This window comes from Gigantopelta aegis, chromosome 3, assembly GCF_016097555.1.
Source record: "Gigantopelta aegis isolate Gae_Host chromosome 3, Gae_host_genome, whole genome shotgun sequence".
Taxonomy (NCBI): Eukaryota; Metazoa; Mollusca; class Gastropoda; order Neomphalida; family Peltospiridae; genus Gigantopelta; species Gigantopelta aegis.
Window position 1 is genome coordinate 59,093,432 of NC_054701.1, and position 20,602 is coordinate 59,114,033.

At 35.1% G+C, this 20,602-nt stretch overlaps 1 protein-coding gene across 1 annotated transcript in view; it reads left to right on the forward strand.

Annotated features, from left to right (window-relative positions):
* LOC121368747 overlaps positions 1-20,602 on the forward strand; it is a 36,186-nt gene that overhangs the window by 7,397 nt on the left and 8,187 nt on the right. The window contains exons 3-10 of the mRNA XM_041493495.1: positions 26-219; positions 1,309-1,423; positions 3,045-3,146; positions 5,801-5,856; positions 6,973-7,097; positions 8,803-8,939; positions 10,511-10,578; positions 11,977-12,032. Coding sequence (XP_041349429.1) covers positions 8,855-8,939; positions 10,511-10,578; positions 11,977-12,032 — 209 coding nt within the window. The 5' untranslated portion in view covers positions 26-219; positions 1,309-1,423; positions 3,045-3,146; ... (1 more) ...; positions 6,973-7,097; positions 8,803-8,854. The remainder of the gene's footprint in view (positions 1-25; positions 220-1,308; positions 1,424-3,044; positions 3,147-5,800; positions 5,857-6,972; positions 7,098-8,802; positions 8,940-10,510; positions 10,579-11,976; positions 12,033-20,602) is intronic.

The window sequence follows — 20,602 nt, forward strand, 5'->3', positions numbered from 1 at the left end:
AACTGTAAACTCGGGATCTTTTTAGTGAGAAGAGAAATGGTGGACTCTGAGCCAACCAAGGCAGGCGTCCAATATGTATGGCGTAGACAAAATGGATGGAGCTTACCCATCGAGAAGTTTCAGATAATTACATGGAGTATCTACATATACTTTATGGTGTCAACGTTTGCAGTCACCATTCCTGCGTTTTCTCAAGATTTGCGACCTGCAGCATATAGTGTATCCTTTGAAAAGATACTGTATAATACAGTGCTATTTTTCCTATGGGTTGGGGGATACATTGTATCCTTTGAAAACATACTGTATAATAGGGTGCTATTTTTCCTACAGGCTGAGGGCCTTTATACTCATTTAGGGAATTATTACTTTCTGGTGACGTATACACAAAGAACAACCATTTGCTATAAATAGTACTGCAGTGTGGATTAAAAGTAGGAATGCTCTCTCTCTGGTCCCTTTCTCTCTCTATCTGTGTGTCTCTCTCTTGCTGTCTGTGTGTACCGCTGTCTGTGTCTGTCTCTCTCTCTCTCTCTCTGTCCCTCTCTTGCTCTGTGTGTACCGCTGTCTCTTGGTGTCTGTGTGTGTGTCTCTCTCTGTGTCTCTCTCTTGCTGTCTGTGTGTACCTCTCTCTCTCTCTCTCTCCCTCCCTCCCCCTCCCTCCCTCCCTCTCTCTCTCTCTCTCTCTCTCTCTCTCTCTCTCTCTCTCTCTCTCTCTCTCTCTCTCTCTCTCTCTCTCTCTCTCTCTCTCTCTCTCTCTCTCTCTCTCTCTCTCTCTCTCGCTCTCTCTCATGCACTCTCTCATGCACTCCAGGTGGTTTGCTTCTTACATTTGACTTGACACCCATGGCTTTTGACTTTCGGAATTTTAGTGTCGATTTTTGGAAAAAAAATTGAATTTTCAGTTTCATTTCAAAAACATTTTATTAAGCTAAATTAGAATTTAAAACAGTAATTCTATACATGAACTTGTTTATTCAAATTAATATATGTATTTTGCATTACGAAACGTTATGGGGGAGGGAAGGGGGTGATATTATTTTTAAAAAAGAAAGAAATTATTTGTATTCAGATTGGTACTTTTTGTTTTGTTTACCATACTCCAAAACTGGGAATGAAAAGGCGACATAGCCTTTGGGGAATAGTGCCCATTATGGAAATATAAAATCTTGTAAACATTTATTCTTTCATTGATTCACTCATTGATTCATTCGTTTATTTATTTATTCATTCCATCGTCATCTCGTCTGTCTAGCAAGGGTGGAAGTAATTTTTTTTGTATGTGAGATATGATTCTTGACCCATGGCTAGTTAATCGGCTTGGTGAGCATAATTAAGCTTCTAAGTTTCTTGGTCACAACGTCCGTGGATCCAGAAGACACAGCCAAGCAAGGAACTACTTCTGCGACCTGTGCCAAGAACGGGCGTAAGTACACGCCCACGCATTTACGTTGCTAACTCTAGATAGGGGAGTAAATAATAACACACTGTCCACCATAGTAACATAAATGGAAAAAAAGAAGAAAGATCCAATTTCTTACCTACATGTATTTTCAAATGGGGTGCATTTTAAAGGCGCTATCAGAAACCACCTCTTGATTAGTAAACTATACCGCACAACAAAAGAAACGTTAATATGATACAATTCTTTCGGCTATAAATAGACTGTCACAATAGACCTGAAATGTCCACAAGACATCAATATATTTAATATACACAGATACATTTTAAATAGACCTATTTCACATTCCAATTGCGCATGCGTGAATGCCTAGCAACAGATCACGTTTTGTAATTCATCAGAGTTTTACTGACCTCGGGTATGAGTCGCAAAGAGGTTGTTCAAGTTGTTGCACTGGTTTTTTTTATATGAAGTATTCCGTTGTAAAATTTTAGTGGACCGTCTATTGCAGCCATTATACCATCTAATACAAAATATACATGTACATGTTAGTTGCGAGTTTCACATCTCCTACAAAGCTACTCACGACATCCATGACAACTGTAGGTCACGTCTGGCAGAGTGCTAAATTGCCTGGATGTAGTGGCTCTAATTTGGCAGGGTACAAGCAACACTTTATATATTTTTAAATTATTATTTTAAAATATTTATTGTCCCTAGACCACAGGCCGTGAATAGGTTGGGGAGCCATATTCACTGCCTTTCAACATATACACCTCCTAGCAAGGAGACCTATAATGTATATAATTAATTAATGACATTAATACGGTACAATGTCATGTATAATATATGGTGATGATGATGATGACATATAACAAAGTGTGTGTCTGAGAGAAAATAGAAATAGGAGCATAATTGGAATCTGTTGTCAGTCATTTTACACAAGTATGCGTCAAAATACAATATCACTACCACTTAAAACATATATCCATATATCAATGTTTAAAAGAAAAAAAGAATAGAGGGTGATATCCATATATCAATGTTTAAAAGAAAAAAAGAATAGAGGGCGAATAAGTTGAAAACTATGGAAAATAATTTTAATAATTTGTGTATTTCAAGTACAGTTGGAGAATATTCAATTTTTTATATTACAAATATATTAGTGGCCATGGGTTGCCAAATACTCATATACGTCTTTGCGCCCAAATGAAGAGAATTTTGACAGTGAATATAGTTCAAGTTTGTTTTGTTTAAAGACACCACTAGAGCACTGATTAATTAATCATCGGCTATTGGATTTCAAATATTTGGTAATTCTGACACAGTCAAAAAGGGAATTCGCTATATTTTCCCTAATGCAGCAAGGAATCTTTGAAACTTGACTCAGCGCCTTTAAGTTTAAGTCATGTATACAAGGTGCATGTCAAAGAGTTTTCAAACACCATTTTCCAGGCTTGGAAAATCATTGAATTTTTAAGTAATTGGTCATGGAAAAGTTATGGGAAATGAAAATTGTTTGACAGTTAATTTTATATAATTTAAAATAACACCATAAAATGAAAAAAAAACATTTTTGACCTTCCACAGTATCCTTTATGGTTACTACTACATGTATCATGTATATCATTCTGTTTGATTTTAGTGATAAGCACACAGTGCATTGTAAGATCTGCAACAAGTGCATAGCATTCCATGACCACCACTGCAAGTGGCTCAACACCTGTGTGGGCGGACGGAATTATGGGTGAGCTTGATGGAAATAGCATTGTTTTTCTCAAGTATTATACAATATCAGACCTCGCCATTTAAGAGGATCTGTCACTGTGGCTCTCTATCACTCCCCTAAGATTAGTTCAGTGATTCATTTTTCGCTCCTAATTATTTAACATATGAATTTTTTAAAGTAGCACTACAGAAAGATTAAATATAAATGGTCAATATGGTAGAATCATAAGCAACTCCCCATAATCTAAGTTAGGGGAGCGATTAATCATTCCCCTAAAAAAAATTGCATAGTGATGTCTGATACACATTAATGTACATGTAGTCAATTATTTAACATAATATGATGGACACATAATTTATTGTTTTGTCCAGGTTTGGGTGGTGTGGATTTTTATATTACAAATGTATTATTATTTAGTTTGTATGTACATGTAAAGAGAATGCCACATGTACAGGAGTGGCCGTTACATATTATTGATCTTACCAGTTCTTTTAAAACGTATTTACCAAACAAAAACGAGTTCAATATGTTCTAAACAAAAAGTTGTAGTGTAAATAGTATCTGTCTAATGGACAATCTTGTAAAATTCTATTTCTTACAAATCCTCAACAACATAGTTGAAAAGAAATTTAAATGTTTTTCGAACTAAAACATATTTACAACACTTGTGCTTGCAGTTAACGTGTATATCACAGCAGAGCTAGTGAATTTCAATTTAAATTACGTCAAAAAGCACTCAATTTGTGGGGGTGCTATGGCTGTGGTGAAAGGTTATTGCCATCGAACAATCAATCAGATGTCATCAAATCGATATTCCACTCATGGACCGTTATGTGATACAATGTATAAAAAATCTCAGTGTTCTCTCCAGTGGGTGTTTAAGAAGTAGAGAATTTGTCTCCCCCCCCCCCCCCCCCCAACACACACACACACACACTTGAGGACAAACTAGGTTTTTTGTCCTGGACAACCTGTAGGTTTTTTTGTCTTAGCCCCTGTAAATAATGATACAAATCTGGCTGGTTATCTTTATTAATAATATTGTTATCTTTATTAAAGTTATTTTTAGCAGTTGGAGTTCGATCGATTTCAGTGGCGGTTCCACTTAGCATGAGGCGGAATGCCAAGGGAACTTTGGGGAGGTTTGGAGGGGGATCGTAAAAAAAATTTAAAATTATAACTGTCGCAAAATTTAGCTGAAGGTGGGGGTGGGGATGAGGGGCGGGCTACTGGGGCCCCCTAGATCCACCTCTGGATTTTAAAGGGACAGACCCTAGTTTTTAAACACTAAGGTATAATTTTGACCTAGACTAGTTTCAACATGTACAAATGGACACTAATTTTGGTTAATTTACAAACCTGTAACAAATGTGGATACAACAGAGTGAAACAAGAGTCTGTGACGTTGAAATACCCTTAAAAGTAGACTAAAACGCGACCCCATAACTGTTAATTCTCAAACGCACGTGCGTTTTTTAAAATATGAAAAATGCATTTTGTGGTTTTAGAAACACCAGGATGGCCAGAAACATTTTGATTGTATAGGAATGGATAATCTAAAGAATAAAATATAAGTAATGTTTGATTTCAGTGATCATAAACGGCTCTAATAGTGAAAACTATTCCATAGTGTTTAAAAACTAGCGTCTGTCCCTTTAAAATCCCAGATAGGCCTAATTCATTGTCGCAGAAAAGTTAACTGTGATAAACAAATTCTACCTAGTTGTCAGACTTTGTATACGTCAAATTCAGTATATGTGACCCGTTATTGTGTTCCTATCATGATTATTTTACTCTCCCCCCCCCCGTTTTTTTTTTTTTTTTAGGTATAATTCATTCACATTTAGGACTAGGAAAATATAACTTATTATTATCCAAAATGTAGCTCACGTTTTTAATTTAACAGTGACGCACTGCCACGCGATACTATAAGGTGTTAGTGAAATAAATAAAAATAATGTCGAGCCAATTAAAAGAGGAAAAAGTAATAATTGTCAACGGATAATTCATTCGTCTATTAAAATGACTTACTTTACTTTAGTACCATTTGAATCTTGAACCGCCATAATTTTTATATTATTTTCATTGTGCAAACAGCACACTTCTAAACTCTTCCACGATTTCGTCCCACCAAGTTCAGTTGAAGCGAAATTATTATTACCTAATGTTTCTTCTCTTTTTTTTATGCGGAATTATAGGCAGGTTTGTGGTATTTAACATCATTTTCAGCATACGATTTGGTTGGCGGATTTAAAAAAAAAAAAAAAAAAAAAAAAAAATTGTGCATAACAAAAAAATATGATTGGTTGATATACTTCTCTGCCTCCTAAAGCTCCTTTATCCATGGTTGCAGAACCAGGGTGCGAAAGTCGCAAAATTCAAGTGGAAAAGCATGATCACGAGTATGGGAATGTTTTGGTTTTTACCACCAGATAGAAGGTCATCTAATAAAATAAAATTTAAAAATGATTAAACTCTGCAAAAAAGAAAGAATCTTGTAATGTTTAGAACTACATTGAACGACACGTTTTAGCATTAACTTGCGTGGTGGGCGTAGTTGAACAAAATAGTACAGTCAATTATTATTGAAGATAAACATAATTAAATCAATAAAAATTGGCATAACTTCCTTATCCCCTCCCCGCTGACAATTTTTTTTTTTTTTTTTATAGTTTTTCATTGGATGTATGGCAGTGGTGACCTGGTCATCACCTAGGAGCAGCCAGTTGTATGTATTGAACTTAATATCACACGTACATGTGTAAACAACCATGTGTTATAAAAAATATATACAAATAGTGGATAACAAAAAATATGATCGGTTGATATACTTCTCTGCCTCCTAATGCTCCTTTATCCATGGTGGCAGAATCAGAGTGCGAAATTCAAGTGGAAAAGCATGATCGCGAGTATGGGAATGTTTTGGTTTTTACCAGCAAAATAAGCTTATGTACCAATAAATCCTGTAATGTTTATATTAGAACTACATTGAACGACACGTTTTAGCATTAATTTGCGTGGTGGGCGTACGTAGTTGAACAAAATAGTAAACCATCAATTATTATTGAAGATAAACATAATTATATAAATAAAAATTGGCATGACTTCCTTATCCCCTTCCCCTAACAAATTTTTAAAATATTTGTAGTTTTTCATTGGATGTATGACAGTGTAAACAACCATGTGTTATAAAAAATAATGCATGGTGTTCTCACCAACAGATGTGTAAGAAAATAGCTTATAAAACATTTTGTTCTATAAAACCAAAATAATGTTTATATTTCGTAATCCAAGTATTATCACTACGTTTTGCCTTGAAAAATTAGTTATTTTTATTTTTTAAATTCTTTAATAAAGCATCATTGTAGGTTACAGAATACTTCAAAATAAGTTCATATGCTATATTTGAACTGTCTACAATTAAGCTTCAAAATTTTACAATCCTGATATCAGATTTGTATTTTCATGCAAAAAATCTCTTGACCTGGTAATGTAACCGTGTTTAAAACATGGATATATTAAAAATTCCATACAGTGAAAATGAAAATCAGCACATAGTCACTAAAAAGTCTGATCTTTCCCAAGATCCTATATATATTCAAACCGATTATATAATTGAAAGTCGATCGGTGATCTGATTACAACCCATTATCGATTGTGAAATTCCATACCAATTCCCATCACTAGTTATTTTTATCTGTATTAATGTTACCTGTATAAGTATTGTTCTCTTTATTAATGTTGTTATCTGTATTAATGTTGTTGTTTATCAGTAGTGTTTTTATCTGTATTAATGTTGCCATTTAGATTAATACTGTAAGTTATAATATTAATGTTCTTACAGATGGTTCTTTGTAATGTTAGCCAGCACCGTGATCACGGTTTTCCTCATTCTGGTAATGGGAATAGCGCAATTCATTAGCATCTTTGCTGACAAAAAAACTGGCTATATCCTGAAGCAATACCCAGGTTAGTTCTTCTGCCATTGGTTGTCTTATGTTTCCATAGTATCTTAACATAAAACACTAAAGTTCTTGAAAGAAAAGAAACTGTAGGGCCCACATGTCTCGAATTTAGCAATCATTATACTAGAAGGCAAGGCAATTTGGCTTATGGCTGCAATGCAGGGTAAAAAGGCAAATTTCAACAAGTTTAAAATATATCAGAACACATTCAAATTAAAGAAGTGTGAATAATTTCATGTTTTCGTAACAAAACAACTTTCTGGAGTCATGTTTGAGAATGATATCCAATTAATATCATGCAAAATAAGGCATGACCACTTTCATCTTGAGACTGTTTAGTTTTCAGGGTATTAGGGAATGAGTCATTCTATAAGTGGAGGCACAAATGCTATCCTCAAGTTTTGATTAGTATAAAATGATAAAAATTTAAATAATTAAAATATTTGTTGTAGCATAATTTATATTAACTATCTTTTATTAATCAGACTTTTTAAACATCCAAAACATAATTAAACTATTGAAATAATGAGACAAAATTTAAATGGGGTGTGAATTCAAGGTCAATAAAAGTCAATGTCTCTTAAACTTTTTATTAATTGGTTTTTTTCTAAAGTAAAGATTTTATGTTAATTACATATGAAGTAATGCAAATTTCAAAAGCAATGGATTTGTTATTAAAAACCACTATTTTGTATCTTTATATTTGACAAAAAACATGTCTCAAATATACTTGTCCTTACAGTTACAACCTTACTAAATAAGTAATTATTTAAGAAAGAAGGATAACATCCAGCAACAGATTCACTATTTATCAAGATAGCATGTTGGAAACACTGCAAGACCATGTTTGGTTTTTTTCTCAAAAATATAATGTTTTCGTCAGTTGGGTATCCTAATTGTCGTAAGTATGTTTTTTGCCTGTCATTACCGAACCCCATTTAAAAAAAAAAAATGCATTTGTATGAAGTAATTTTGAGATATTTGCTAAAAGAGTGTGTCAGTGAGAATACATTTACAGAATATTTCAGAGTAAGTCTTTCATAATAGCTTTTTATTATGTAAAATTCAATAAAATATCATTACCATCCTGCGTCATTACCCTCACATTTAATGGTGTGTCAGTAAGGGTGGTGATGACATATGCTGAAATATAGTAATTTTTTGCAATATTAAACTATTCCTCATTTTGTAATTCCTTTTGTTAATTTAAAATACAAATAGAATTTCAGTTTTAATAAATTTGTTTGTTTTTTCTACCAACACATATGTCAACAGTTACCTACATATGTCACAACCAATTTGTAATTTTAAAAAAAACTGCGAAAAAATCCTACCTGGCATCATTCTAAACCCAAATATTGGCTGGTTTTACAGTCACAAATTGAGTTTTACCAGTGACGTGGAGTGGAGACAGTAAAACAGATATTTTGCAACTGTAAAACCAGCACAGATGTCCACAAATGGTCAAATACAACATACGTTACATAGTTATCTCCATTTTAATTCAATAAATGCTCTCTTTTTTTTAAATCACTTAAATAATCATTTAAAACTGTTGTAGGCAGACTCAAAATTGCCACAGGTGAGCATTTTGCTTATGGCAAAAACCTTTCAAAATTACCATCGGTAACATTCTTAAGTTCAAAGCCCTGGTATTGTATGTTTCACAGGCTACTAATTCTATTGTAATAACTGTCATATTCTTACAGTGAACGGATCCCAGGATCCTGGATTCGAGTTACTTTATATTCCCATACCAGAATGGTACATACAGTGGTCACGATTCTGCTGGCCAGCATATGTATCTTCATGTTGACTCCTCTGCTCATTTCCCATTGCAACATCGGTGAGTGAACGACAGCGTCTGTAGTAGCAGTGCTATCTGTGGTAACTACATTTAGCATTTGAGCAGTTGCCGCTATCTGTTATGTAGCGTTCGACATCTGTTAGTAGCTGAAAAAGGGACTTCGAGCCGCTATATGTTATATTTGCCACTATCTGTTGTAGGATTGGATTGGGGAGCTGGATAACATATTAACATACCTATTATTATATAATTAAGGTTCAAGCACGTCTCTTCTGGGCACAATATGTGACTTCGCCAGTGACTGGGTCTGGGACAGAAGGGGTGGGGGTAGAGTTGGAAGTGTGCAGAATTTTTAAAATAGCAATTAGTGAACAAGTTAATAGAATTTAAAAACTAAAATAAAAGTTGAAAACTCAAAAATAAAAAGGAACTGACTGCTCGGCCGAATATTTATATAATTTGGAGCATAAATAAAAGAAAGAAGAAAATATCAGACTATTTAATAATATAAAAAAGAAGTAATTTCGATATTAAATGTTTGAATGAAGGTCTAAAAAAATATTTTAAGTCTCGATCTTTATGTCCACGTGTGTGGCGGTCTCGTTAAACGAATGCTTAAGCAAGGCTTTTGGACTAGTATGCATATTCAACGATTATGGGCCTATAATGCACATTATAGCTTAATATCAACACGTATAATCTTATATTTACTTAATAAAATGGTTAAATGTGACGGCTATTATATATAAAGGGCACAGCCATTTTGTACCATCCCAGAGAATACGCCCTCTGGCGAGCCAGTGGTAACATAATACTTAACGCGTGCGCTACAACAGCTTGCTCTGAATATGCACGTTAAACAAGTTTCCATTCCATTCCATTAAGTAGACGTTCCCATCAATAATCATAGAACTGACCGATTACGTAGTCCTAAAGAAAAGAAAATTATCACTTGGGTATCGTGGGTGGACGTTTTAACTCCAACATAGCATACCAATAGGCCTAATAGTGTACATTTTTCCTTTGGATTATTTAACAGAAAAATACTATCACCCCATTTCGTTCCACTAATGCAACTTGAAGTATATTTAATTAAATAGTTTATTATATTAACACGTCATTTATGTCGTTTACAAGTCGGGTTGATCAAAGAGAAGCGCCTTGTTGTAAATTACTGCTTTTGTTTACACTGTGCATACAGGAGTTGGTAGGAGCTGACACTACTTCGCTCCAAGCTAGAGTACCGGACTTCTCGAAAACAAAAGAAAATGGCTGCCCCCAGTTAGCAAGAATAATCATGTTTGTTTATTAACTCTACAATTACACGTTTTTCATTTGTTAAAGTGTCAGTATGTGTTGGTGGTCCGGGTACGCATCTTTCCAACACATCAGGATCATATTTGAGTTTAGTTCCCCTTTAAACACATGTTCATGTTTAAACATTGTAAATGTATGTAGTTACACGTGTAAGATAAAACCAGGCTTTGTAAACTCAGCACAGTATTTCTGTTTTGCATAGAACACAGTGACAAAATATTACATTATTATAAAGAAAGCATTAATTTAACACTGTATTAATGCAATTCGTTTTGTTGATTTTTACTTTGCAGCTCTTGCGAAATTCCGTGAATCTGGCATACTGTCACAACTGCAACTGAAATGCCAAAAATTCAAAAAGGTAAAGCCGTATAGACAATGTTTTAACATAAGCAGTCATCTACAGTGGTGATACAAGATTTTGAAAGGGAGGATTTTGGAGGCTGCTCGATAATGTCAGTATTCGACGAGTTGGAACAGTCAAAGGGGAATGTGGGGGGGGGGGGGGGGGTAGGTATGTGAGACTTGCACTGGGTAATGTCAGTATTAGATGAGTTGGATATGTTTCACTATTAGCGCCGTTACTGATAACTGAAATCAGACATTGCTTATTTCTCTATTATACATAACATTATCCAACTTGTGTTTCAGGTTTGTAGATGAACCAAACTTAGTGTCAGTATTTTTTTAACAGTTTAAAATTAGCATCTGTGAATTTAAATGTACTTCTTGTAACCAAACCATTGCTTATCTGGGTAAAATCAAGTGAACCAATTTCCGGTTACTTAAGACTTTGAAATTTTAATGGTACCCTAGCTGACATAGTTTTAATTAGAGTCATTCTAGGTTAGCAGAATTTCAATTTGTGCTGGCCTAAACATCCATTTAGCGAAATCAATAGGTTAATGTAATTTTCAATTTTCGATTTTGACAAATTTAGTTTTTTCTTTTATCATTTTACAAAAGTTTCTGATCAATGTTTTGTTATGTAGCTGAAAAAAGAAACAAGTTGTTAACAGTGAAATCGCTGATTTGCAAGGAAATTGTTTTAAATTATTCTGTACAATGGACATACCGGTATTCAATACAATTTAATGGACAACAATTTATCTATGTATATGATTAATACATTTAAATTATATTATTGTACTAATAGGGCCTTGAGTCTGCAAATGCATAACTGAAACCTGTATACATTGTACATTACAATACAAGTGTGTCCTCAAAGTTGCTGTGGTGCCTACCTGGTCCCATGCACCTCTAAGGCAATATAATTACAGTGCCCTTGTCTGTCTGTCTGTCTGTCTGTCCATCCTATATATATAATTCCCCAAACTTTTATTCCACAATGCCTCAAGATATTGATCTGAAATTTTATGTATAGCCTTTCATGTAGAGTTACAGATCACGTTTGATTTTTATAGTGATTTATCCATTTATAACAGCAGTCTTTGCCAGAAAAGTCGCTTGGAAAGTTTTGGGAGAGTAACAAATTGATCGCCTTATAATAAAACTTTTAATGCATTTTATTTTAAACTTGATGTGACCTAGAACTATTTCTGGAGAGTGATCTGTAGCACACCTTGGTTGTACTCATGGCGAAGACTCAACAGAGTTATGGCCCATGAACTTAGGAGATAAGAAAATTTGTTGGGCCTGGTAGAGCACTATACTGCTTTAGAGCACTATACTGCTTTAGTAATACCCTCTAAATGCTTGTTTCAGCTTTTATTTACTGTGTTAATAATTTGTTTTGTAGAATCGTGTCGATCCAGAATTTGGAGATATAGAAACAGGCCTTTTTACAAATATTAAGTAAGATTTTGTTCTCATTCTGCATTGTTGTTTTAAACAGAACCAGACATTCACATTTAAACTGTTAACTTTCCTACTATTGTAGCATTTCTGGCTAACAGAGTCTTTTTAACTCCTAAATAGAAAATACTACATGAGTGGCCATTAAGATCCAATCACATGTAAATGTCATTAAATTATACTTTAAAAAAAAAACTGAAATTGTATTAATGCATAGATTTTGATAAAACACAACACAAAAAAAAAGTTTTAAAAGTTTGGATCAGTTTGTCTGCAGCAAACGGATTTTTTTTTTTCAAGAACCAGGGAAACAACCAATGGCCTTTAACTTTAACCCTGGCATGAAGGTGGCCCCTAGGTACCTTGGGTGCCCCACCTCTTTAGGCCCCACAAAGAGGAGGATCCACAAGCCACATACTGCTTACCCCTATTAATATCTCCGCCGTCTAGGTTTCCCTTGGAGGGCAACTCCAATACGGTACCGTAAAGGAGTGGACCCCACTGGTTCCTCAGTAGTAGTCCCCAATATAATTAGTATTAATAACATAATACACCCTCCCCTCCACTGTACGTCGGTAGGGGTAAATAAGGACCAGTATGCTCGTAAATCCATATCGTCTCTCCCCGGATCTCGCCATATGAACGGTCTATACCCGATCACGCCACACTAGTTGCCTTATAGAAGTTTTCATTTGGTATTGCTTCTGTTTCGAACCACAATTTAAAATGTATTTTGTAAATCCATCAAAAACTGCTGAATTCCCACATCCGACAAATGTACCCCGTCTTGCCGAAATAATTTGATATTTCGAGCTAAGATTGACAGGTGTCGGACGGAGTAACCAGCTGAGTTGTATGAAACAGATCTAATTGCAACGTTGACTCGCTTCCTTGTCTTTCCTATCTTTTAGGTGACTGAGCACCGTGCCAGTACAATCGTGGCAAAATGTCTGATCATGCCATTTTATACCTCGTTTTGTCTTCCACTCTATGTTAACATTAAAAGGGGAAAAGCCAAGATTGAGACCACCCGGGTGATAAGTAGGCCTAGCATATTGACCAGCCCAATAGGGAATAGATGACCCAATTATTCAGACACTGAATCGAGTTTGTCCTGCAACATAAACATTAATAGGTAATACAATGTATAACAAATATGGACTTGCATACAGATGCATACAGGAACATCAAATCTCATATGTAGGTACAGCTTAGGATGGCGGTGTGCACATACTATTACTAGGTCAGTGTGACCTACTTTTCACGGTATACATAACAGTAAATCCTTGTCCGGACCATATCTTGCATACAGGACCATCAAACCTCACATGTAGGAACAACTTGGGATAGCGTGTCATTTACTATTACTAGATCACTGTGACCTAGGATTGTTACTCCAGCTACAGTTCCAGTTAGGGCTTTCGTCTGTGAAAAGTAATCGTCACTTCGTAGCTGTCGCCGTTGTGTTGGAAGGAAGATACTTTTACTTCACACCTTCCATTCGGATTGTTACTCCAGCTACAGTTCCAGTTAGGGCTTTCGTCTGTGAAAAGTAATCGTCACTTCGTAGCTGTCGCCGTTGTGTTGGAAGGAAGATACTTTTACTTCACACCTTCCATTCGGATTGTTACTCCAGCTACAGTTCCAGTTAGGGCTTTCGTCTGTGAAAAGTAATCGTCACTTCGTAGCTGTCGCCGTTGTGTTGGAAGGAAGATACTTTTACTTCACACCTTCCATTCGGATTGTTACTCCAGCTACAGTTCCAGTTAGGGCTTTTGTCTGTGAAAAATAATCGTCACTTCGTAGCTGTCGCCGTTACGGTGGAAGGAAGATACTTTTACTTCATACCTTCCATTCGGATTGTTACTCCAGCTACAGTTCCAGTTAGTGCTTTCGTCTGTAAAAAGTAATAATATAAAGCCTTACCATAAATAGATGGAAATATGTATGCAAATATAATTACAAAATTAACAATAAAAGAAGTTTATAAGCTGAATTTACGATCAGAACAATATTTTTACTTTAATTTTAAAATTCAGTTATTTTTAACAGATACATTTTTATTGCAATTAATTTTTAAACTGATTGATCCCCTGCCCCACAAACCCTTTTAATACATTTAATATGTTTTTTGTATTTCCCATTTCGCATTGCTCTGATCTTATCATTCATCTTGTAAACAATTCTTTCAATCCAGAACGGCTTTTTCGTTTTTCGGTGCAATTAATGTTGTACTGGCTGAATATGTTATCTGAAATGAAAAAAGAAAGAAATTGTTACATAAAATATAAATTATATGACAACTTTGTACTACTAAATTCAGGGGCGACGCAGACGGTGCAGCTGGTTACGGCCATGACCGTATCACTTTTCAAAGAGGTACAGCATGGCCGTACCACCTTTTGTTTGTCTGTGGGTTATATTTGTTTATCTGTGAAAATGGCCTTCACTGGTAAATTTGAAAGGAGTGTCTGGCAACCTCGAGCTGTACCACTATTTTGTACATTGTGCCACCCTTGAAATTGTAATGATCAGTTGTATTTACTATTTAAATCTCGCAAATCAAGTATGTGTCAGTAAATGGATAGATGTGAAACTGCTCAAACATGAGAATTTGGCAATTAAAAAAAAAAATTCATGGGTAAAATGCAAACCTACAGCAATTACCGGTACATGTTTTTTTTATCCTAGGAGAGAGACCAAATACTGCAAAATATTTAAAGCAAGCTTCTCTGGAGTTGAAGCGCCGACTTCACAGTGGTCAAGATCTACTCTTGTCATCTTAATCCGCTATCGGCTTTAATTCGCCGACAGAGACTAATTTATGCTTAATGACACCCTCCGCCCCCTCCCCGACAGCATACGTAAAAACAAAACGTTTACTTATGACTCGGGTTACGATAGGTTAACTTATGGCTCACTGTTAAAATGAAAAAAGCCTAGGGTATGGTTAAAATGCCTACATCACAGGTTTGGAGGTGTTTCACTGTATACATATATGTATTTGTATGCATTTATATGTTGTTTTTATTTAGCTCTTGAATTTTTATATTGATGTTGCTCATCACTTTAGTTTTGCATTTACCATAGTTTGACACCCAATAGCCGATGTATTTTTCGTGCTGAGGTGTCGTTAAACATTCATTCATTCATTCATTCATTCATTCCATTTATATGTATCTGCACTATAAATCTCAAAATGTTAGAAAGCACAATATTTTATTAGCAAATATTTCATGACGCTAAATATTTTATACTAGTCCGATTTTAAAAGTGCTAGCCTTGAGCATGGAGTTAACATATTTGTCAAAATCAGAAGACGCAGATCTAGAGAGAGACAGAGGGCTTCACAGTGCGACAAAAATCCACTACTGAATGGTGCCTCTTTTTAAAAAGTTGCACACCCTCCTTGGAAAAAAGCTTGCATTAGACTTTGCAAGTAATATAAAAACTCAACTAGTGCATGCATGTATAACGATGTACAGTGAAACCCCTCTAAACCGGACACCCTTGGTGCCAATAAAAATGTCCGGTATTAAGAGGGATACGGTTTAGAGAGGTTAAAGGGACATTCCTGAGTTTGCTGCATTTTTAAAGATGTTATTGACTAACAGACTTTTTAACGATTGTAATTACATATCAAATATATTATTCGGCATAAAATATTAGTGGCTGTATAATAAATGTGTTTCTTATTGTTCTAATATTTGTACTAGCGTAAATTTCATCTTATTTTTTAAAATATTGTTTTTTCGTACGTCCAAAATTATTTGAAGACAAAACCCAGTTTGGGCTTCTTACAAATGTTACGATGACCAGGAAACACATTGAATATACAGACACTGATATTCTAAACAAGAAAATATATTTAATATGTAAGTTTAATCGTAGAAATATTTTATTAGTCGGAAACATCTTACAATGCAGCAAAGTCAGAAATATTGTGTGATGTACATATGACGTCATAAAAACTCAAAATGGCTCATATTTAAGATACAAATGTATAGTTTCCAGGAGATATGATACTATACTCATAAATTTATCAATGGATTTACTAATGATGCTTAATCCTTAAAGATGTAGTATCACAAATGATAGTAAGGATGATAACTTGTACTGCCAGGTTCAGACATATTGTTTTGGAGGAAAACAAATGTCTAAAATAATGCCACGAATTTCACACGTTTCCTCATGTACTATCTAAATAATATCGGATAATTTATGTTATATTTTGAGCAAAATAATTCAAATCATCATAATTACACAACTGGTTCCAGGTCATCTAGTTTTCTAGCATCTACCAAACTAGTTTGGCTACAAGCGCCTTTGAAATCGCCACATACACAAGAATATTCACATACAGGCCTTTGCGACTGACCTGTTCAATCGCATCTTATACCTATAACTTGTGAGGAGTTCATTATTTTATATTCAACATTTTATTTTATTTTTGCAGCAGTCATTTCCAGTTTCTGGCTTCAGACTATCCTAAACTATACTACTGTCGGAAATAGAATAAAAATTATTTTCGTCGATTATTTCTTTCATATTAAACTGACAAGTAAATATTTTGTAAATACCCATTCAATAATACTCTACCTAATTTAGCATTTACTTGTTTGGGCTCTCATTGATGTACAAGGTAGTGTTTACTCTTGAAATTAAACTAAAGATGTCGGTAAACAGGTGATTTGTGACCTTTATTGGAACAGACTACAACACATATGTGTCAATTTCATTTACCCTTAAACAAACTTTTAATTTAAAACTGCAAGTTAACTGATTATTTTGAATTGCAGCATAAATTATTAATTATGACAAGCACATTTATTGAATACAAATTCAATATAAGTACATTGGAAATTTACACAATCTTGCAACAATTTAAAGGTGCTATATCATAATTATATGCGAGCTGTGATAAAGATTCTCTAATACCAGTATAATGGATCACTCAAAATGGTTCTTGACAGTTTTGCTCAAAAGTTACTTATAAATGACTACAAATGTTTTATTTGGAAAGGGAATGGGGTAAACCATCATCAGAAACGGTCCCTCGCATATTGTAACAGCAATGAAATTGATACGGTGACCAAAATTTGTTATAGTCTGTTCCAACAAAGTGCACAAATCACCCGTTTACCGACATTTTCCTTTTAATTTCAAGAGTAAACACCACCTTGAACATCAATGAGCGCCCAAACAAGTAAATGCTAAATTAGGTAGACTATCATTAAATAGATTTTTACAAAATATTTACTTGTCAGTTTAATATGTAAGAAATAATCGACGAAAATCATTTTTATTCTATTTCCGACAGTACTTTAGTACCCGATAGTATAGCTGATAATTGTGTCACCTGGCTGCTTCACCTTCTTAAGTATTTCATATTACAAATAATATTGAGGTTGTATGGCAACTACAAATTTCCTGTATATAAAATGCAGATGAGAAATTTGCTCACCAAATTACCCCCAAACAAAATATTGTCCCGACTCAGATACAAGTACAAACTGTCAGTGTCTTCATTATAAAATTTTTTAATCTGTTCATGACTTTGGCGTGTAATTTCAATGAAATACCAACTCCAGTTTTTACTAACAGAAAGTTCGTGCCTTAATTGATGTGCGTTAAAGGCACTCAGTCACGGATGGTGACCTAATTAATGACCCAACAAAGTATTATCTAAAAATATCTACATTTGATTTTTACTTTATTTAACCACCTTCATAACCACCATATCCCACTTATTATTGATATTTTATGTTCCATTTAGGAACACCAGAACGGAATTTTTTTTTTTTTAAATGCAACAAACAAATGGGCTATCTCAGTGGACACAGGCAGTGTCCGAAAAGTGGGAAAATTGTCGAAAGCGCCATTCACGGTCCCACAAAAAAATAAAAAAAGCCAAACAACTCACTTTTGACACAGACCGGAAGGCTGTTCGTCTTGCTTGAATTAAAAAAAACCCACCCTGCTATCATACAAGTTAATAATTTATTCGATATGCATACACTATATAATATAAAGGAATTAATTGTCACACAATTTAGGCTTTACCAATATAAAGTGCTTCTAAAAAGCATTACGGGTGTTATTGTTGTTACCAAATGATGACACTACGGGTGTTATTGTTACCAAATATTTTTCGCCCAAAGTCTCTTTATTAAAGGGGGAGTAAACTAAAACATGAGCCTTATGTCTTGGAAAGATGCATACCCGGACCACTAAATGAAAAACGCGTAATTTTAGTGTTAATAAAAAACGTGATTATTCCTGCTAACTGGGGGGAGCCATTGTTTTTCTTTTCGTACTCTAGCTTGGGACGAAATGACGTCAGCGCCTGACCAACTCCTGTATGCACAGTGTAAACAAAAGCAGTAATCTAAGACCAGATGCTTCTGTTTGATCAACCTGACTTGTAAAAAACCCATAAATGACTTGATAATATAGTAAACTATTTTACTAAATATATTTCAAGCTGCATTAACGGAACGAAATGGGGTTATAGTATTTTTCTCTGTTAAATAAACCAAAGGAAAAATGTACACTATTAGGCCTGTTGGTATGCTACGTTGGAGCAAAAACGACAACCCACGATACTCATGATAATTTTCTTTTCTTTGGGACTAGGTAATTGGTCAGTTCTGTGATTTTAGATGGGAAAGTCTACTTAATCAATAGTTTTACAGAACTATTTACAGTAATAAACCATGTCCATTACCATTTTAGGGGCGACAGGTAATATTACACAATACAGGTGTGTATTTTTGTGTCTAGACCGCGTCAATTAATTGGCTCGTCTGGTTACCAATCAAATACATGTACACATGTGCCCAACACCAAACAATATTTGTGGTTGCAATGAAAAGAAAATATTGTAGTGTATTCGGAGGGGGGGGGGGGGGCGGGGGGTGGGTGGGTGGGGTAGGTGGGTGGGGGGATATTACTATAGTCTGCGAATGATGCTCACTGCCGGGAAGTAGGCCTACTGTAAGTGGTTATGGGTTTGAAATTGGACACAGCATTTTATGTAGAAATTTTAAACAGCAGTTCTCTTATTATAAGTTATCAATAATTATGAAAATGTATTCATTAATTTCCAATATTTAAGGGTATGCAATTTACCATCCATGGCCTCTGACAGAAACCCTGGTTGTGTAGTGGATATGTCGCTGAGCAAAAGGCTATGGGTTTGAATTCCACTTGAGGCATGTTATTAATCATGGTATCACCTCGGATACAGTTATATAGAGAGATTGTTTATAATCCACACTTGCTTAGGAGATTTCCTTACTATGCGAGCTGATATTCAAGAATAATTGATTTAACCCAATATTTGTTAATGTAATTTATTTAGTGCAAGAACTGGTAGTGGTACAGAGTATAATACTAAATAATAAAACAAAACATCTAAAATTAATAGACCAACTTGGTGTCGACTTGTTTTAAACTATATTTCTAAATACTACAGACATTACAATGCAGACATAAATGTACTAAATATTGTGATGTCCATCCCACACCATAACGATCCCTCCTCCAAATCGTTCACGAGGACGAACGTTGGCGTTGGTGTAGCGTTCATTGGGACGTCGCCAGACACGCTGTCGTCTACCATGGAAGTCTAGTGTGAATCTGGACCTATCTGAAAACATGACCCGAGCCCAACGCCAGTTAGCCCGATCTCTACGATGTGTACATGTATCATTGACATCTGTCAGAAATGTGTATCGCAATCAAATGTGGGGTAACGTAGGGTCGACATGCAATCTAACTAAAATTAGCTCCACTGCTTAATTACTATTACCTGTTACTGTCGCTATTACCGGATTATGCCGAGGGTATACGAAATGATTCGGGTGAATTACAAAGTATGCCGGAAACTAATTTCAATATAACATTTTATATAAAATTAATTTCAAGACGAAAAACAAAACCGTGATGGTATAGCCATAAAATCTGTTTATACTAGTATACAATCCAGAGATTATTACTGCACTTTCCCCCCTGTTTTTCAATGTTGAAATAGACCAACAAGTTCGCCTATTGCATAAATAGTCTCGCCCGATATTTTTAGAATTTGTATGCTCCCGAATAACGCTATAAAAGGCGAAGTGTAATTGGTCTATATTTAAATTGTTATGGGAGTCCACGCAATGCTGTTAGATCTACTGGTAGACCAGTAGAGCTAATTTTAATCAGATTGGGTCGACATGCGTAAATATTACTTATATGCAGTCTGTTACGAACAGTCTGACCAGATACTGTAACGCCAGTTGTTACACGGAGTTCTCTTGCGATTTGATTGGCTGATTGACCTCGATTCCTCAGCGTGTAAGTGGTCCTGAACCGGAGTTGTGGCCCTTGGCTATCCTGGACGGACGATCATCCCTATTTCTGGTTTGTCAATATCGGGTCCACAATCGGCTAATGACTGGTTGTGACACATTAAGTCTAGGGTACAGCCCTGAGACGTTCCGTACGTTTGAGACGTTCCTGACGTTGGACCGGCCTCGGTGGCGTCGTGGCAGGCCATCGGTCTACAGGCTGGTAGGTACTGGGTT